General features: G+C 36.3%; 1 protein-coding gene across 1 annotated transcript in view; it reads left to right on the top strand.

Moving 5' to 3' along the window:
• Positions 1-14515, top strand: part of GPC5 (glypican 5) — a 1436730-nt gene extending 1422215 nt beyond the window's left edge. The window contains exon 8 of the mRNA XM_086709551.1: positions 10859-14515. Within this exon, the coding sequence (XP_086565677.1) occupies positions 10859-11013 (155 nt within the window). The 3' untranslated portion in view covers positions 11014-14515. The remainder of the gene's footprint in view (positions 1-10858) is intronic.
• Positions 14516-15137: the final 622 nt, after the last annotated feature.

Raw genomic sequence — 15137 nt, 5'->3', positions numbered from 1 at the left:
TGAATTCTGGTCTGCAGTATTTCTGCGCCTTCTTCCCTTATACACAAAATAAGACTACACATCCCTTCCTTTTGAGGTTAGAAATTGTCTAGTGACCAGCTTTGCCCAATAAAGTAGTGAGCAGAAGTGACATGTGTCCCTTCCCTGATGGACACTTTTAGTTGCCAGTTTGTTTCTCCACTCCTGACTCCCCATGCTCTGGTGACATTGAAGCATGTGTTGGTATGGAGTTGAGGTACTAATTTATAATAGAATTACCTTGACTGGTAATGGACATTGCTAGCAATATCTTAGAGGCATTTTTCTTCCAGCCTGACCTCTACCCTATCCTTCTGACATATGCAGGTTTCCCAACAGACATGTAAACAAGATCACGCTTGTCTAATCATTACAGAGCCCCATTCACAAACTCACAGCTCCACTCCAGTTTTCACTCCCTACTCTTAAGTACTAGCACATAACCATGAGTCAGGGATTACCACTTATCTGACATAAGTATGTAACATGAAAAAAGGTCTTATCTACAAGCAGAAGGTCTTATCTAAAAGCAACTTGTATTAAACAACATTCTGCAGAGAGAAAAAATTTTTCAAAAAAAATACTGTAATTAGTGTCTTAACAAGGCCTGAGAAGACAAAAACCAAAAAGGTATATTTTGAGAAAAATAATCAACTTTAATAAACCTAAAATCTGAATGCAAGAATGAAAACCTCAACAAAAAGGACTGAAGAATGAAGTTCAGAAAATTTCTCAGCAAGTAGCATGAAATGATGGAGACTGGAAGAGGAATTCAGGAAGACACTTTCTGGAAATCCAATACTCAGATAATGGGATTTCCAGACACCACAAAGAAAACAGAGAACAGAAAGTCATCAGTGAAAGAATTCAAGAATATTCCCCCAGCTGGACAGGAGTTTCTAGATAGAAAGGGCCACTAGGTTCCCAGCACAATGGTTGTAATCATCCCACACCAAGGGACCAAGGGCTATCATAAGATTTCAGAACACAGTGAAAGAGATATCAAATTATCTGTTTAATACATCTCTTTTATGTCCTTAAAATAAGGTTTTCAGTGGGCTCTGGATTTTTCTCCCCAACCTACCAGACAGAGCAACGTGTTCTCTTTCCAGGAGAAGAAACTGGTGAGGAAGAGCAAGGAGATGTGAGGAATGTTACTAGAACCATGGCAAAAAGGCAGTGGAGTTCTCCTTTCCTTCCCCTGTACAGCGTCTCTCATTACCAACTCATCCATGTATCTCCTCACTGATTTTTATCTCTTGAGCCATCAATTACTGAGACAGTGGGGTTAAAATCCCCCAGTGACTGTGGATATGTCCCATTTATTTTATCCAATGATTCTGCTTTATAAATATTTCTTTTCTTTGAGAATGTTAAAGATAACTTAGGCTCAGAATTAGGTGTTGAATTATTTTTCTTGTCATTAGGTAATGAACTTCTTTTTCCTTTTTAATACTTAAAACCATTTTATTTTTTTATTCATACAATGACATCAGCTTTCTTTTGCTTGGAGTATATTTTTGCAAGCATTTACTCTCACCCTTGCTGTATCATTGTATTTTGCTGTGCCACAAGATATTTTTTTAATCCGAACTGAGCGCCTGTTCTCTGATTTTCGTTCATTTCATTTAAAGATTACTAAATTATTTGCTTATGGTTTTAACATCTGATTTTGTGTTTTCTATTTGCCAGACATTTTTGTTTGTGTGGTTGTTCTTTCCTGACTTTTATTAGATTTCATGAATCCCCTTGTCCTCAGTGGATTAGGAACATATGTATTCCATATTAATTATTTGCTAAGAGTTGAATTTTTTACATTCATTTAAATACATCATTGTCTTGACAGAAACTAAAGTTAATATTTCTCACTTCCCAAATATACAAACACTTTAGAATGTTTTGATGATTATTTACATGTATTTCAATCATACCCTGTTTCTAACACTCTAAATTAGTCATCTGTTGTTTTTTCAACTAACACACTTACATACAGTAATCTACATGTTTGCCAATTGCTTTGGTCAGTACTGTAACTTCAACCCATTCCTTCATCAGTCTGTTTCTTGGATTTTTACATATACTTTTTATTAATGTATTTAGAATTGTTTAGGGAGGGTTAAAAACATTACTCATTGTTAAAAACCTTTATTTCTTCCACATAGTTTAACTTCGTATACAATTCTGTATCCCTTCGTGTTTAGAATGAACTTTTCTTATTCTAGTATCTAGTATTGCTCTTGAAAATTAATCTAATAATCTTTTTGTTGTTGTTGTTGTTGTTGTTGTTGTTAAGTGCAATCTGTCTTTTCCCTGGATACTTTGTTTTCTTTTGGGGGACTTCAGGGAAGACAGCAGAATATAAAGACCCTAAACTCACCTTGTCCCATGGATACAACTAGATAACACTCACATCATTGTAAATAACTGAGAAAATGACCCAAAGACTTGCAGAACAAACACTACAACTAAATGTAGATGGGAGGCCACACTGAAGAGGGTAGGAAATGTGGAGAAGTAGTGGAGAGTTAAGCCCCATCAGTCTAACCACAGGAAGGAGGGAGCCAACGGGCATGGAGAGAGGTAAGAAACAGACTCTCACACCAAGGAGCCTGCATAGGAAAGATAAATCCTCACAGCATTTGGCTTTGAAAACCAAGTGGCTGAATTTTGTGAATTCTTACAACCAGTGGGACGTAAAGCCTGGAACTTTAAAAATCAGCAGACTCAGTCTGGGAGAGCCCAGAGGGTGATAGGAAGCTGAGTCCGTGCCCTGAAAGAACATGACAAACAGCCAGCGGAGATACAACATAGAAGCAGCAGTTTGAAAAACACAGGGGGCATACAGGAAAGAGTTATTTACTAATCTCAGAGTTCCCTGAAGGACTTCTCCAGGAGCAAAGGAGCTGGCAGCCACCATTTCCTTCTCCTGCCCCCCGGCATAAACACATGGTCACCCGCAGTAACCAGCACAGCACCAGCATTCACTACCTAATTTGCTTACATCATGCTCTGCCCCTCCCAGCAGGGCCTGCCTCAGTCCTCACGCTGTAGGTCTTCTTCTCTAAAAGACCTGTGCAAAACCTGCCAACACTGAGTCTCTCACCTGCACACTTTGCAGGGCTTCGGTCCAGGTGGCAGCACCTGGTCACCTCCCACTGAGGGCACATGCACCTCACCCATGCACACTTTGCAAAGTGGCTCCAGTCAGCTCAAGTCTCAGTAGCAGCTGGGCATCTCCAATGGAAGAGACCAGTGTCACCTTGTTAAAAATGCATGCCCTGCTCACTACTTTCAAAAGCAGGAGACATAATTGACTTTCCTAACACACAGAAATAGACACAGAGAGTTAGACAAAGTGAGGAGACAGAGAAATACGTCCCAAATGAAAGAACAAGACAAAATCACAGCAAAATATGTAAGTGCAACAGAGATAATATGCCTGATAGGAATTTAAAGTAAAGATAGACATTTATTTGTCTAGATTAGTCTTCTGAGGTAAAGGAAATAAAAGCAAAAATAAACTAGTGAGACTACAGCAAAATAAAAAGTTTCTGCACAGAAAAGGAAAAAGAGTAGGTTTACTGAATAGGAGAAGATATTTGTAAATGACCTATCTGATAGAGGGTGAGTATCCAAAATATATAAGGAACTTACATAAATCAACAAGAAAAAAAAAACAACCTAATTAAAAAGGGGCACAGGACATGAACAGATATTCCTCCAAAGAAGACATATAGATGGCAACAGATTCAAAAAAGATGCTCAGCATCACTCATCCTCAGGGAAATGCAAATCAAAACCTCAATGAGCTATCACCTTATATCGGTCAGAATGATTAGTATCAAAAAGATAAGAAATAACAAGCGTTTGCAAGGACATGGAGAAAAAGGAACCTTTGTGCACTGTTGGCGAGAATGCAAACTGGTGTAGCCACTACGGAAAACTGTACTGAGGTTCCTCAAAAAATTAAAAATAGAATTAGCCTATGATCTAGGAATGGCACTAATGGGTATTTACCCAAAGAATATGAACTAATTTGAAGGGCTATATGCACCCTTATGTTATTGCAGCATTATCTATAATAGGCCAACTATGGAAATAGCTCAAGTGTCCATCTATAGACGAATAGCTAAAGAAGAAGTGGTATATATACTCAGCGGAATATTATTCAGCTATCAAAAAAGAATGAAATCTTGCCATTGGCAAAAACACGGTTGGATTTCGAGAGTATAATGCCAAGCAAAAGAAGTCAGTCAGAGAAAGGCAAATACCATTTGATTTCACTCATATGTGGAATTTAAGAAACAAAACAAAGGAACAAAAAGAGAAAGAGAGAGAGAAATAAGCAAAAAAGCAGACTCAAATATAGAGAATAAATAGATGGCTACCAGAGGTGAGGTAGAGGGTGGATGGGTAAAATAGGCAAAGAGGATAAGAGTACACTTAACCTGATAAGCACTGAGTAATGTATACAGTTGTTGAATCACTATATTGTACAGCTGTAACTAATATAACACCGTATGTTAACTACACCAGAATTAAAATTTTAAAGAAGTGAATGAATTTGAGGAACTAAATAGACAGTATTCCAAGGAGACATACAAATGGCCAACAGGTACATGAGAAAGTGAGAAATCTAGGTGCTAAACATCATTAATCATCAGATAAATGAAAATCAAAACTGCTATGAGATGCCACCTCACGCCCATCAGGATGGCTACTATCATAAACAAAAAACAAATGTTGGTAAGAGTGTGGAGAAAGGGGAATTCTTGTGCACTGTTAGCAGGAATATAAATTGGTTCACAAACGATGGAAATAATGTAGAATTCCTTACAATATTAAACACAGGACTACCATAAGATCCAGCAATCCCACGGTTATATATCCTTGGGTATATAACCAAAAGAAATTAAAACAGGATCTCAGAGAAATATCTGTACTCTCATGTTCATTGTCTCATTATTCACAACAGTCAAGATAAGGAAACTGCCTGAGTCCATCACTGGGAAACTATGTGGTGTATATACACAAAATGCAATATTCAGCCATGAGAAACAAGAAAACCTTGCCATTTGTGACAAACTGGATGAATCTTGAGGGCATTATGGCTAAGTGAAGTAACTCAGAGAAAAACAAATACTGTAGATCATTTATGTGTAATATCTAATAAAGCCTAAACTCTTTTCCTAAGTAGAAGGATGGTTACCAGGGGCTAGGGGTGGGTGATGGTGAGGGAAATGGAGGGATATTGGTCAAAGATGCAAACTTCCAGGTATAAGATGAATAGCTTTGGTGATCTAGTGTGCAGCATGATGATTATCACTATAATACTATATTATATACTTGAAAGTCACTGAGAGATTAGATCTAAAATGCTCTCACCACAAAAAAGAAATGGTAATTATGTGACACGATGAAGAGGTTACCTAAAACTGTGGTGGAATCATTTGCAATATTTAAGTATTTCTTTTTTTTTCTTTTCTTTTTTTTTAATTTTTTTACCGTTTATTTATTTTTGAGAGAGACATAGCATGAGCAGAGGAGGGGCAGAGAGAGAGAGGGAGACACAGAATCAGAAGCAGTTTCCGGGCTCCGAGCAGTCAGCACAGAGCCCAATGTGAGGCTCGAACTCACAAACTGTGAGATCATGACCTGAGCGGAAGTCGGACACTCAACCGACCGAGCCACCCAGGCGCCCCAATATTTAAGTATTTCAAGTCAACACGTTGTATACCTCAAACTTACACAATGTTATATGTCAATTACATCTCATTAAAAACTAAGTTGGAGAAACATTTTTTATAGTTTTTTAATTTTCTGTACTTGATTATGTTACCGATTTATTCTTTCACCTAATTATTACTAAATGCCTACTAAGTGAACACAGAAATTGGTGAGGGATACCCTGCTCTCAAAGAAAGGCAGCTATAGGGGCACCTGGTGGCTCAGTTGGTTAAGTGTCTGACTCTTGATTTTGGCTCACATCATGATCTCACGGTTGCTGAATTCGGCCCCGACTCTGGCTCTGTGCTGACAGTGCGCTGACAGCATGGAGCCTGTTTGGAGTTCTGTCTCTCTCTTTCTCTCTCTGCCCCCCTCTCTCTCTCTCTCTCAAAATAAATAAAGTTAAAAAAAAGAAAAAGGCAGCTATAGACTACTAGTTTCAAAAAGCGTTAAAGATTATGAAAGTATATGTATCAAATTATATCAAAATTTTTTTCTGCACCAATAAGTCCCACTTTTTGAATCATTTGCAATAATGGATACACTTAGTTTTCTTAACCCAAGTTACTACTAGTGGACATTTAATTACTTTTTATTCACATTGCCCAGATTAACATTTTGTGAACAAATGTGTACATATTTTCTTAATTATTCCCAAAAAATTGACTCGAATTATTGGTTTGAGGTAACATATATTTTAAACATTTAGATAATTTGATAAATGCCCTAAAACAGGGATTGTATCCTTGACAAAACTGGCTATTATCTCCTCTCTGTCTCACCTTTGTCACTACTTATGAGATAACGGGCATTTTATCGTGTGTGAGATTATATTTATTTGCTTTGCAGTAAAGAAGTCTTTGATTTTTTCTTAAAAATCATTAACCTTTCATCTTGTAAATATCCATTTACTTCCTTTTGCCTTTTACCTATTGGGATTTTTGTTGTTTTCATAGGGATTGTAAGAACTCTGTGTTAAAGACATCATCCTTTTGCTACAATATATACCTGAAATATTTTCTCGACTTCACTATTTGTCCGCTCACTACATTTTTATGATGTCTCATGATGCGCAGAGATTTTTTTTAAGAAAGTTAAAGCTATTAATCTTTTATTTTATAGAGTCGGCCTAAAAATCTATATGCCTTTCCCCATCTACACATATATTTGTAAAACCAATCTGTATGATTTGTCTGCTTCTTTGCTATTTATACTTAAGTCTTTGGTCTCCTAGGCCCTTAAAGAATGCTGTGAGATAAATATCTAGCTTATTTTCTAAATATTTAATCAATTAGCCAGCACAGTATTTGGACAAACTCTCCTTTCTCACTGAAAATGCTGACATTTCAAAGTTCTGTAAAACAGAAGTCATGTCTAACGTCATCCAGCCAGACTGTGGTAGAGCCAATGTTTGACTGCAAGTTCAATGCTTTGATTGTGTAGTGGCAAGGAGCATGGTGCCGGGATCAAAGAGAACCACATTTGACTGGGACACATCTGGGATTTAGCTACAACCATGCTACCTTGCATAAACTACTGTTTCGGCTCCCAAACTGTAGAGGAGGGAAACGATTCTACCTACCTCAATCTGCTTGTTGAGAATCAGCCACCCATTTTATTCATTCAATGATATTTACTAAAAGCATACTACATACTAGACTATTTTAGATCATTTCTACAGGCAAATTATTTTGATTTTGTTGAATTCAAATAATGACCGATAGCACCATTTCCAACATTCAAATCTATCCTACACTCTTACCATTGGTAGAAAAGGCACCTGGTGTGGTTTTGTTTGTTTGTTTTTTAAGAATCACCAAAGTCGGAAGAGAACACCTGTAAATGAATGGTATATGTTCGGTCTCCAACACAGTGTCTGACAGAGAGGTAGCAGACAGTAAATTTTGTAAATGAGTGACTAAATTAAGAATTCTTGCCCATGTGATTTTCCTTATTAAAAAATAGAGAATAAAATATCTTTAAACATAGTCTTCATTTTTCAGTGAAGCTAAGAAAATTTTTCAAGTATGTGGATAGATGAAATGGAGAGAGAGGAAAAAATACCCACATTCCCCTGTTTCGAGGAAAAGACTGGCATATGCATGACAAAAAAAGAAGCTACAATCCTCTCAGGTTCATTGTGCCATTTTGATTCAACATGGTTTACTTGCCACATAAATTCTAACCTTGAGTACTTCCAGTTGTTTGATTAATACAGCAAAAGAAGTAAATAATCAGCCATCCCAGATCAAGGAAGGAAAATACATACACACACACACACACACACACACACACACACACACACACACATTCTGGGTTCTGTCCTTCTGTGTTCCCAAGTTAAATGTTAATTTCTTGGTGGCCAGTAAAGTGCTTGTGCACAGCAAGAGGTCAGAACACAGGCTGGGTCTGGACTTGTGGATTAGCCACCTGGTTCCGCTGTTCACATGTTACTTAACCTCCCAGTGTCTCAGTATCCTTATCTGTAACAACAGGCACAGTAACAGTGCCTACTACAAGGGGCTGTCATGAGAATTAAGTAAGTTAAGATGTGTAAAGTGTTTGGAACAATAGTGGCACCATAGCATGTGCTCTATAGATATCGCCAAATAAATTAATACATGACACTTCCTTAGCGGAGCTTTTTTCTAAGTTACATCCCTTTACATACTTCATAGCACTAACCATCACGCATGGACAAATTTTAATATTACATTTATTGTTATAACAATATGACTGTGTTCCCTCAGGGACAGAACTAGGAGTTCACTGGCATCTTATATATTGCTATTATGCCTTAAAAAATTATTCAAAGATTATTTTGCTTCCTTTAATACATTAATGTAAGAAATTCCCAAACTAATTTTTTTTCTTTTATGGGTTTTTGGTTAAGCTTTAGTATAATTTACAAGCTTAATTAAATTCCTGTAAGAAAACAATCATTGCATCAAATAATTGTGGGGCTAGCCTTCTTGGCACACTCAGATTTCTTAACAGATGTCAAGACCACATTGTGATTTGATCCAAAACTGCAGCCTTGACTGAAAGGCTCTTGAAGGAATCTTTAATTGTTGTCATATAACTCTTATCTCAAGGGTCCATCAGCCTTAGAACTATCACACTTATTAATAACATCTCTACCTCAGATGTTAAAATGACATCTGATTGAAGGTGGGCGATCCCTCCTGGCACTGCCTGACTTGCAGACATAAGATTGAACATCTTTCTACATCTACATCATTTGTAACACCTTTCTACTTATTTTTACTCATCATGATACCCCTGAATCCAGACCAGTACCTAGCTTCTGAATCAATGAAGCTCAAAAAGGCATAAGAAAGTTACTGATGAATCCAACCCAGGTACCTCTTCACAGTACTTTAAAAAAGAAAAGTAAATCCATTCAAGCTCAAATTTATACAGTTATCTTGGAAAAAAATTTTTTTCATTGCCTAAAGTCCTCATAGCTCCTTGTTAAGTTCTGGCCATAACAAGTATAAACCCATGACTAAAATATTCACATTCCATTTCGTATTAAAAAAATGAATCCCTAGTTTATTCATCTTGCCTAATGACACAGAAGGGCAAAACAGGTACCCAAATAATGAATAATAATGTTAGATCTCAGACTGTAAAATCAATATGTCAGATCAGTAGAGCTGTGCTTTGTTTTAATGTTCTCATCCCTGAGTGCAGTAGAGCCTTACCTTCTGAATTATATATATGTATTGACCTAATTATGTAAATATTGACTTTTCCTTATATGAGGATTTTTTGCCAATCCACTGTAATTATGATGTCAATATTTGTGGCTGTAGTAACATTGAATTTAAACTTTATTAATTGTGACTGATAGGGGCATGCCATGAGATATTTCAGGTGGCCACGTGGTCTCAGAACATTGGTGCTAATACAAAAGTGATGTCAATACTTCCCTACATATATTGTAGTAAGGTAAACTTCTTTAAGAAGATGACTATTTCAGGGTGCCTGGGTGGCTCAGTTAAGTGTCTGGCTCTTGATTTTGGCTCAGTTCACGATTTCATGATTCCTGAGTTTGAGCCCCATATTGGTCTCTCTACCAATAGCATGAAGCATGCTTGAGATACTCTCTCTCTCTCTCTGCTCCTCCTCTGCTCACTCTGCCTCTCTCTCAAAAATAAACTTTAAAAAAAGATGAGTATTTCACCCCAAATAATCTGGGGGCTGGTCTCCACAGCTTGTCAGGTTTCATAACACAGACAAGTAATAACCAAGATGCACCTGGATCTTGGTCTTTAATTTGGGCCATTTTTTAAAAAAATCAAACATTCATTCCTAACTTTAATCCCCACCCTATTAACAAATTCTTTGATCTTTTGACAGATGTTTACACCTCCATCCCCACAGCTGTGTATGTGTATAAAGGATATCATTTAGTATTTGTTATTCTTTGATATTTTTCCAATAAGGACCCTATGCATAGTTAAGTCTAAAACAAAATACAATCTGTATAAATTCGACATTTTAAAAATGTCCTAATTATTTCTCCTTACATGGTTTTATTTTCACTAGAAATCTTTCACACAGTTACCAGAATTATTACATCTCTGTAATAATAAGGTACGGCAAGCAATAGTGCTGTACCTCGGGACATTTTAATTAAATTTTTTTGTAACCAATCAATGACATTAGAAAATATTCCAAATGCTTTAAAAAAGCCAGAGACCTTTTTGAGAACTCCAACTCAAGGGCCTGTACTTTCCAATTTAAGAACAGAAGTACCTGTGTCACATTATTCATTTAGAGTTAGGCAAACACATGGGGAATGCTATGAAAATACTATGGTATCCACATTTTGAGTTTAAGAGCTGTTCTAGGGGTGCCTGGGTGGCTCAGTACGTTGAGTGTCTGACTTTGGCTCGGGTCATGATCTTGTGGTTCGTGAGTTCAAGCGTGGCATCCGGCTCTGTGCTGACAGGGCAGAGCCCACTTCAGATCCTCTGTCCCCCTCCCTCTGCCCCTCCCCTGCTCGCGCTCTCTCAAAACTAAACATTTTTTAAAAAAGCCATTCTAGACACATCATGGTGAGGTGGTCATGCATTATCATGTGTTTTCTTATTTGCTTCTGCAGGGATGCCAGAGGAGATGAACCTCAGTGATGTAAAGCAGATCCATCAGACAGGCGGAAGTAGTACTTTAGATACAGCTGGATCAGGATGTTCAGCAGCGACTGATTCCATGGCATTTATGCTGATGGGTGCGGTGATGTTACTTCCTTGGCTTTAGTAACTGAACCCTTCCACCCTGACACACCTGTCTTATTGGTATCTTGATTTCACCCCGTCTTCATCTGACTGGAATAAAAAATCTTTTCGAATGTAACAATTATATTTATGAAAAGGTATGTCACACTAACTTCTTATAAGCCAAGGGGGAACGTTCACAAATTATCTAAAAATGATAGACTGTTTGAAAACATGTCTTCTATGGTTCTAACTTAAATCTTCTTAAATTCTAACACATTAAACCTGCAAATGTGAAGAGCACAGAAGTGACTTTGAATAAGAAGGATTCAGTATACCTGTAATTTTGCCATCTTTGATTCTTATCCCTTTTATCAAAGAAAAATGTCTTAAATGGAAAGTATATTTGCAGAACAATGAAAACAATACATAGTGTTTCTTAAAATACTGGAATTAGAATTCCATTAAATGAATCAAAACAAATGATGGCAAGTAGTATGCATGAATTTTCAAGAGATTCTTCCATTTTTGCAAGCTATATGAAGAAATTACTTGAAGTCTGTAAGTTATAGAGTAGATTGTTGAGGAGCATTTCATGTAATTTCATTGAAGAAGCTTGATAAGTTTTATCCACTGTAACTTAGCCACTGACAAACCTTAAGCTGAGTATTTTGGTAGCATCTGATCTATAGTCTATTATATTCAAAGTGCATCTTTGGTATTGTGGCTTCGCTCCCTGTCTTTGCCAAATGGATTTAGCCATGTTGCAAGCACACACCTGCTCTGGGAATATCTCTAAGAAAGCCATTAATTATTTAGTAGAAAGTTTGAAAAATGATATATTCATCCATTCTCAAAATATTCTTTGCTATTTTTTTAATATTGATATTAACCATTTGACTATCTGTACATTTCTAAGGTTCCTATGAATACCTAAAGGCATGTACTAATACAGAAAATGTAGCTTACAATACTTCAGCTCTTTTTCCATTTGCACATTAGCAGAACTGCTAATCCACAGTCCTTGATTTCCCAGTTGTGATAAGATGCCTCAGCAGGCACCAATTAGCATAGGTCTATCATTATACTTAAGGAAGAGATAAGTCAGATTTTATTAAGAAGCATCATGTCCAGTTGACAGCCAAAAATATTATTACAAAGTGACAATAGGAAAGAGAAGTGCTAAATTTGTAAAAATGTTTAAAAATCAAAAGGATTTGAAATGACCTCTGAGAAGAAGTCAAAGAGGACTCAATCGACAGCAAATATTTGCAAGGCGAAATCAATCTCTCCAAATCAGGAAATATTACATGATCAAACCATGTTCTCTCCTGGGTTCTAAGTTAACTGAATGATCTGACAATGGTCAATTTAAACTATGATATGTTTAAACTGCCAGACCATATTTTATTGTCTGTTTAAACATACCTCAGAGCTGTGTTACTCCACCTGCCAATTCTGGCTGTCATTTTCCTAGGCTTTCATTCCAAATCATAATATTTATTCCATGATCTACTTGGTTTATAACTCATTTGCACCACCATGCTCCACGAATTATAAACTTAAACATATATTTGGCTACTCTTTATTTAAGCTCAGCTCATTATTTAAACAACTCAAACAGGTAATATGAAGTCACCCATTTGTGACACTTCAGCCCAAGTCATGACTGGTTTGCTCTGGCAAGACTTCTGCCCCAACCTTACCGGAATTTGGAAGACAAACTTAAGGGATGGTTCAGCAGACTAAGATGTTTCTGGATTAAATTCCATCATAGGAGGTAATTTTAGATATGGCAGGAAATGGAGAAAAGCAGAGTGGTTACAAAGTCAGTAGTACGAATATTTTTTATCAGCTAAATTTTACATACTCAAATGGGTGTTGTCTACCTCCAGGCAGGCACTTTGGAGACCATACGTATCACAGGAGTGCTACTCTAGCTTCAACTATGTGGAGGCTTTCAGAATTCCTTTAAGAACCTGAGGCATATTTTCTAATATTCTCAATGAGGATATTCATTCTTTAATATTCTACTCCATAGCACTGTACCTTGGCACAGGTCTTTATAATTTAAAAAGCTCGTTCAGATGGAATGGAGTATCACATTTGACCTTTCTCAGCCCTCAAAGATGGGCTCAATTTTTAGCCAAATAAAAACAGAAATATTTGAGGTTTGTGGTGTTTTTTTAATATGACTCAGAATTTGTATCTGGAGAATTTTCCTAAGTCTAAAACACTTTGAACAATGGTAAGATTGTTAGACTATGTGTCTACTTTCTCAGATGACTGAAAGGATAACATTCAAGTGAATATACAGATTTTAAAATATCACTTGCTTTATAGTCACATATTATGCTTTGATCATTGAAACAAAGGCTTTTTCTTGAATTTGAGTTATTTTTATATGAATTCAAGTGATCCTAGAACAATCTAGTGTTTTACATGTATTAGGGAATAATCAGCGAACAATCTGAGCTAACATTTACATGGCCCTTCCTCTCTACAGCACCACGATCAGTGCTTCTGTACAGAGTCTCCTTTGGTCCTCCCCAAAACATTATCACCTCTACTGTACCAAGGAGAAAAACTGAAGCATACAAACATTATATAATTTTTCTGGTGTCATACAACTCATCACAGTAGAATCCAATGGGCAAACATAATGTCTCTGAACTGCATACATTCCTGGTTCAAAGATAGGATCACTCTGTAATAGTAGTAAATCTTCAAACTAGGATTTAGAAAACAAATACAATTGACTATATAATTATAATTGTAAAATTATCAAACTACATATTAATGCAAAAGCATCAAGAAAAGGAAATATAAACATGAACTTTTTTCATTACCAGTCATTGCCCTCCCACATGTGGAAATCTCATTTGAACACAACCCCCAAGATAAATCAGCTGCCAAAAATGAGAAAAAAAAATACACAAATTTTACAACTATCATGGAATCATGAAATTTCTGTGAAACTGAAGGGTATAAAATATTTCTTTGGCCACAAGGCACAGAATGGCATAAAAAATAGGAAGGGCAGAATGTTATATTTAAGGTCCTAGATTTGCCTTTTTATCCTCTATTTGTTCAGGAATGTTTTATCAATGAAATAATGTCTGGAGTGTTCTCTTGTTATTAAAGGATAGAAGTTAATAAGCTATTTCCTCCCGAACAGATTTCTGAAGTGCTCAGTGATGATGCTTTGAAAAGGATTCAATTGGTTTATTGCTAATTGTTTTCAATCACTTAAAATATTGTTTCTATCATCATAGCTCTTCAGGTACAATAAAAATTGTTTCTTCTTGAATGAATGAATTCAATCTAGACTTCTGTTATTCTATGAGACATTCACAGGGCAGTCTGTGATATCAGTATTTCTTTATGTTGCAAACTTTAGTATCCTATATAATTACATGGGTTGTATGAAATTTCAGAAATAATTCTTAATGTTGTTAGGTATGACTTTGAGCATATCAAGTTTTTCTTTAAGTGAAGATTGTTGTGTATTAATTATTTCTGATTAAAATACAGATAAAACAGTTCTCAGATTGCAAGTATGCTTTCTTTGCCTTTGCTAGAATTCCATGGTGAGTGAATTGGCATTATAATGCAGTTCTTAAACTATTCTGCCTTCATGTGCAGAAAAATACTAAAGAATTTTTTTTACAGTATAATTTATATCTTCATAGTAGCAACAACAATAACATTTGTAACAAGGTGGGGTGGGTTGAATATTTCTGGATAAATTTGCAAGCATAGGATTCAAGAGTATCTCACCTTCCTGCATTTATCAATTGTTACTCTAGAATCATTTTCACCATCAAGTATATGAGAAGATCCCACATCCTACCTTCCCCCCAAATTTTTACTTTGGCTATAACAAACAGCAAGGGAAAGAGGAGATAGAGGAATTTAAAATTCTACAAAATTAAAAACAGAATAGTAAATATTTAAGGATCAAGAATTCATTGGAGACAAAAGGAGTAGGATTGACCCATAGGAATGATTTGAGTAACCTGGTAAGTAAATTATTCAATTCCTACTTCTATGACTTTCCATGCCTACTTCTGAGAAGCACTGAACTAGAAGAAAGGAAGCATCTCAGAAGGAAAGCAACAGGGAGGGATCTCTGATTTTCCCAAGACTACCTGGTGAAGGCCACCA

The sequence above is a fragment of the Puma concolor genome, chromosome A1 (assembly GCF_028749965.1).
Source record: "Puma concolor isolate L17-30 chromosome A1, mPumCon1.1.hap2, whole genome shotgun sequence".
NCBI classification, from domain to species: Eukaryota; Metazoa; Chordata; class Mammalia; order Carnivora; family Felidae; genus Puma; species Puma concolor.
This window is presented reverse-complemented; position numbering and strand designations above follow the sequence as displayed.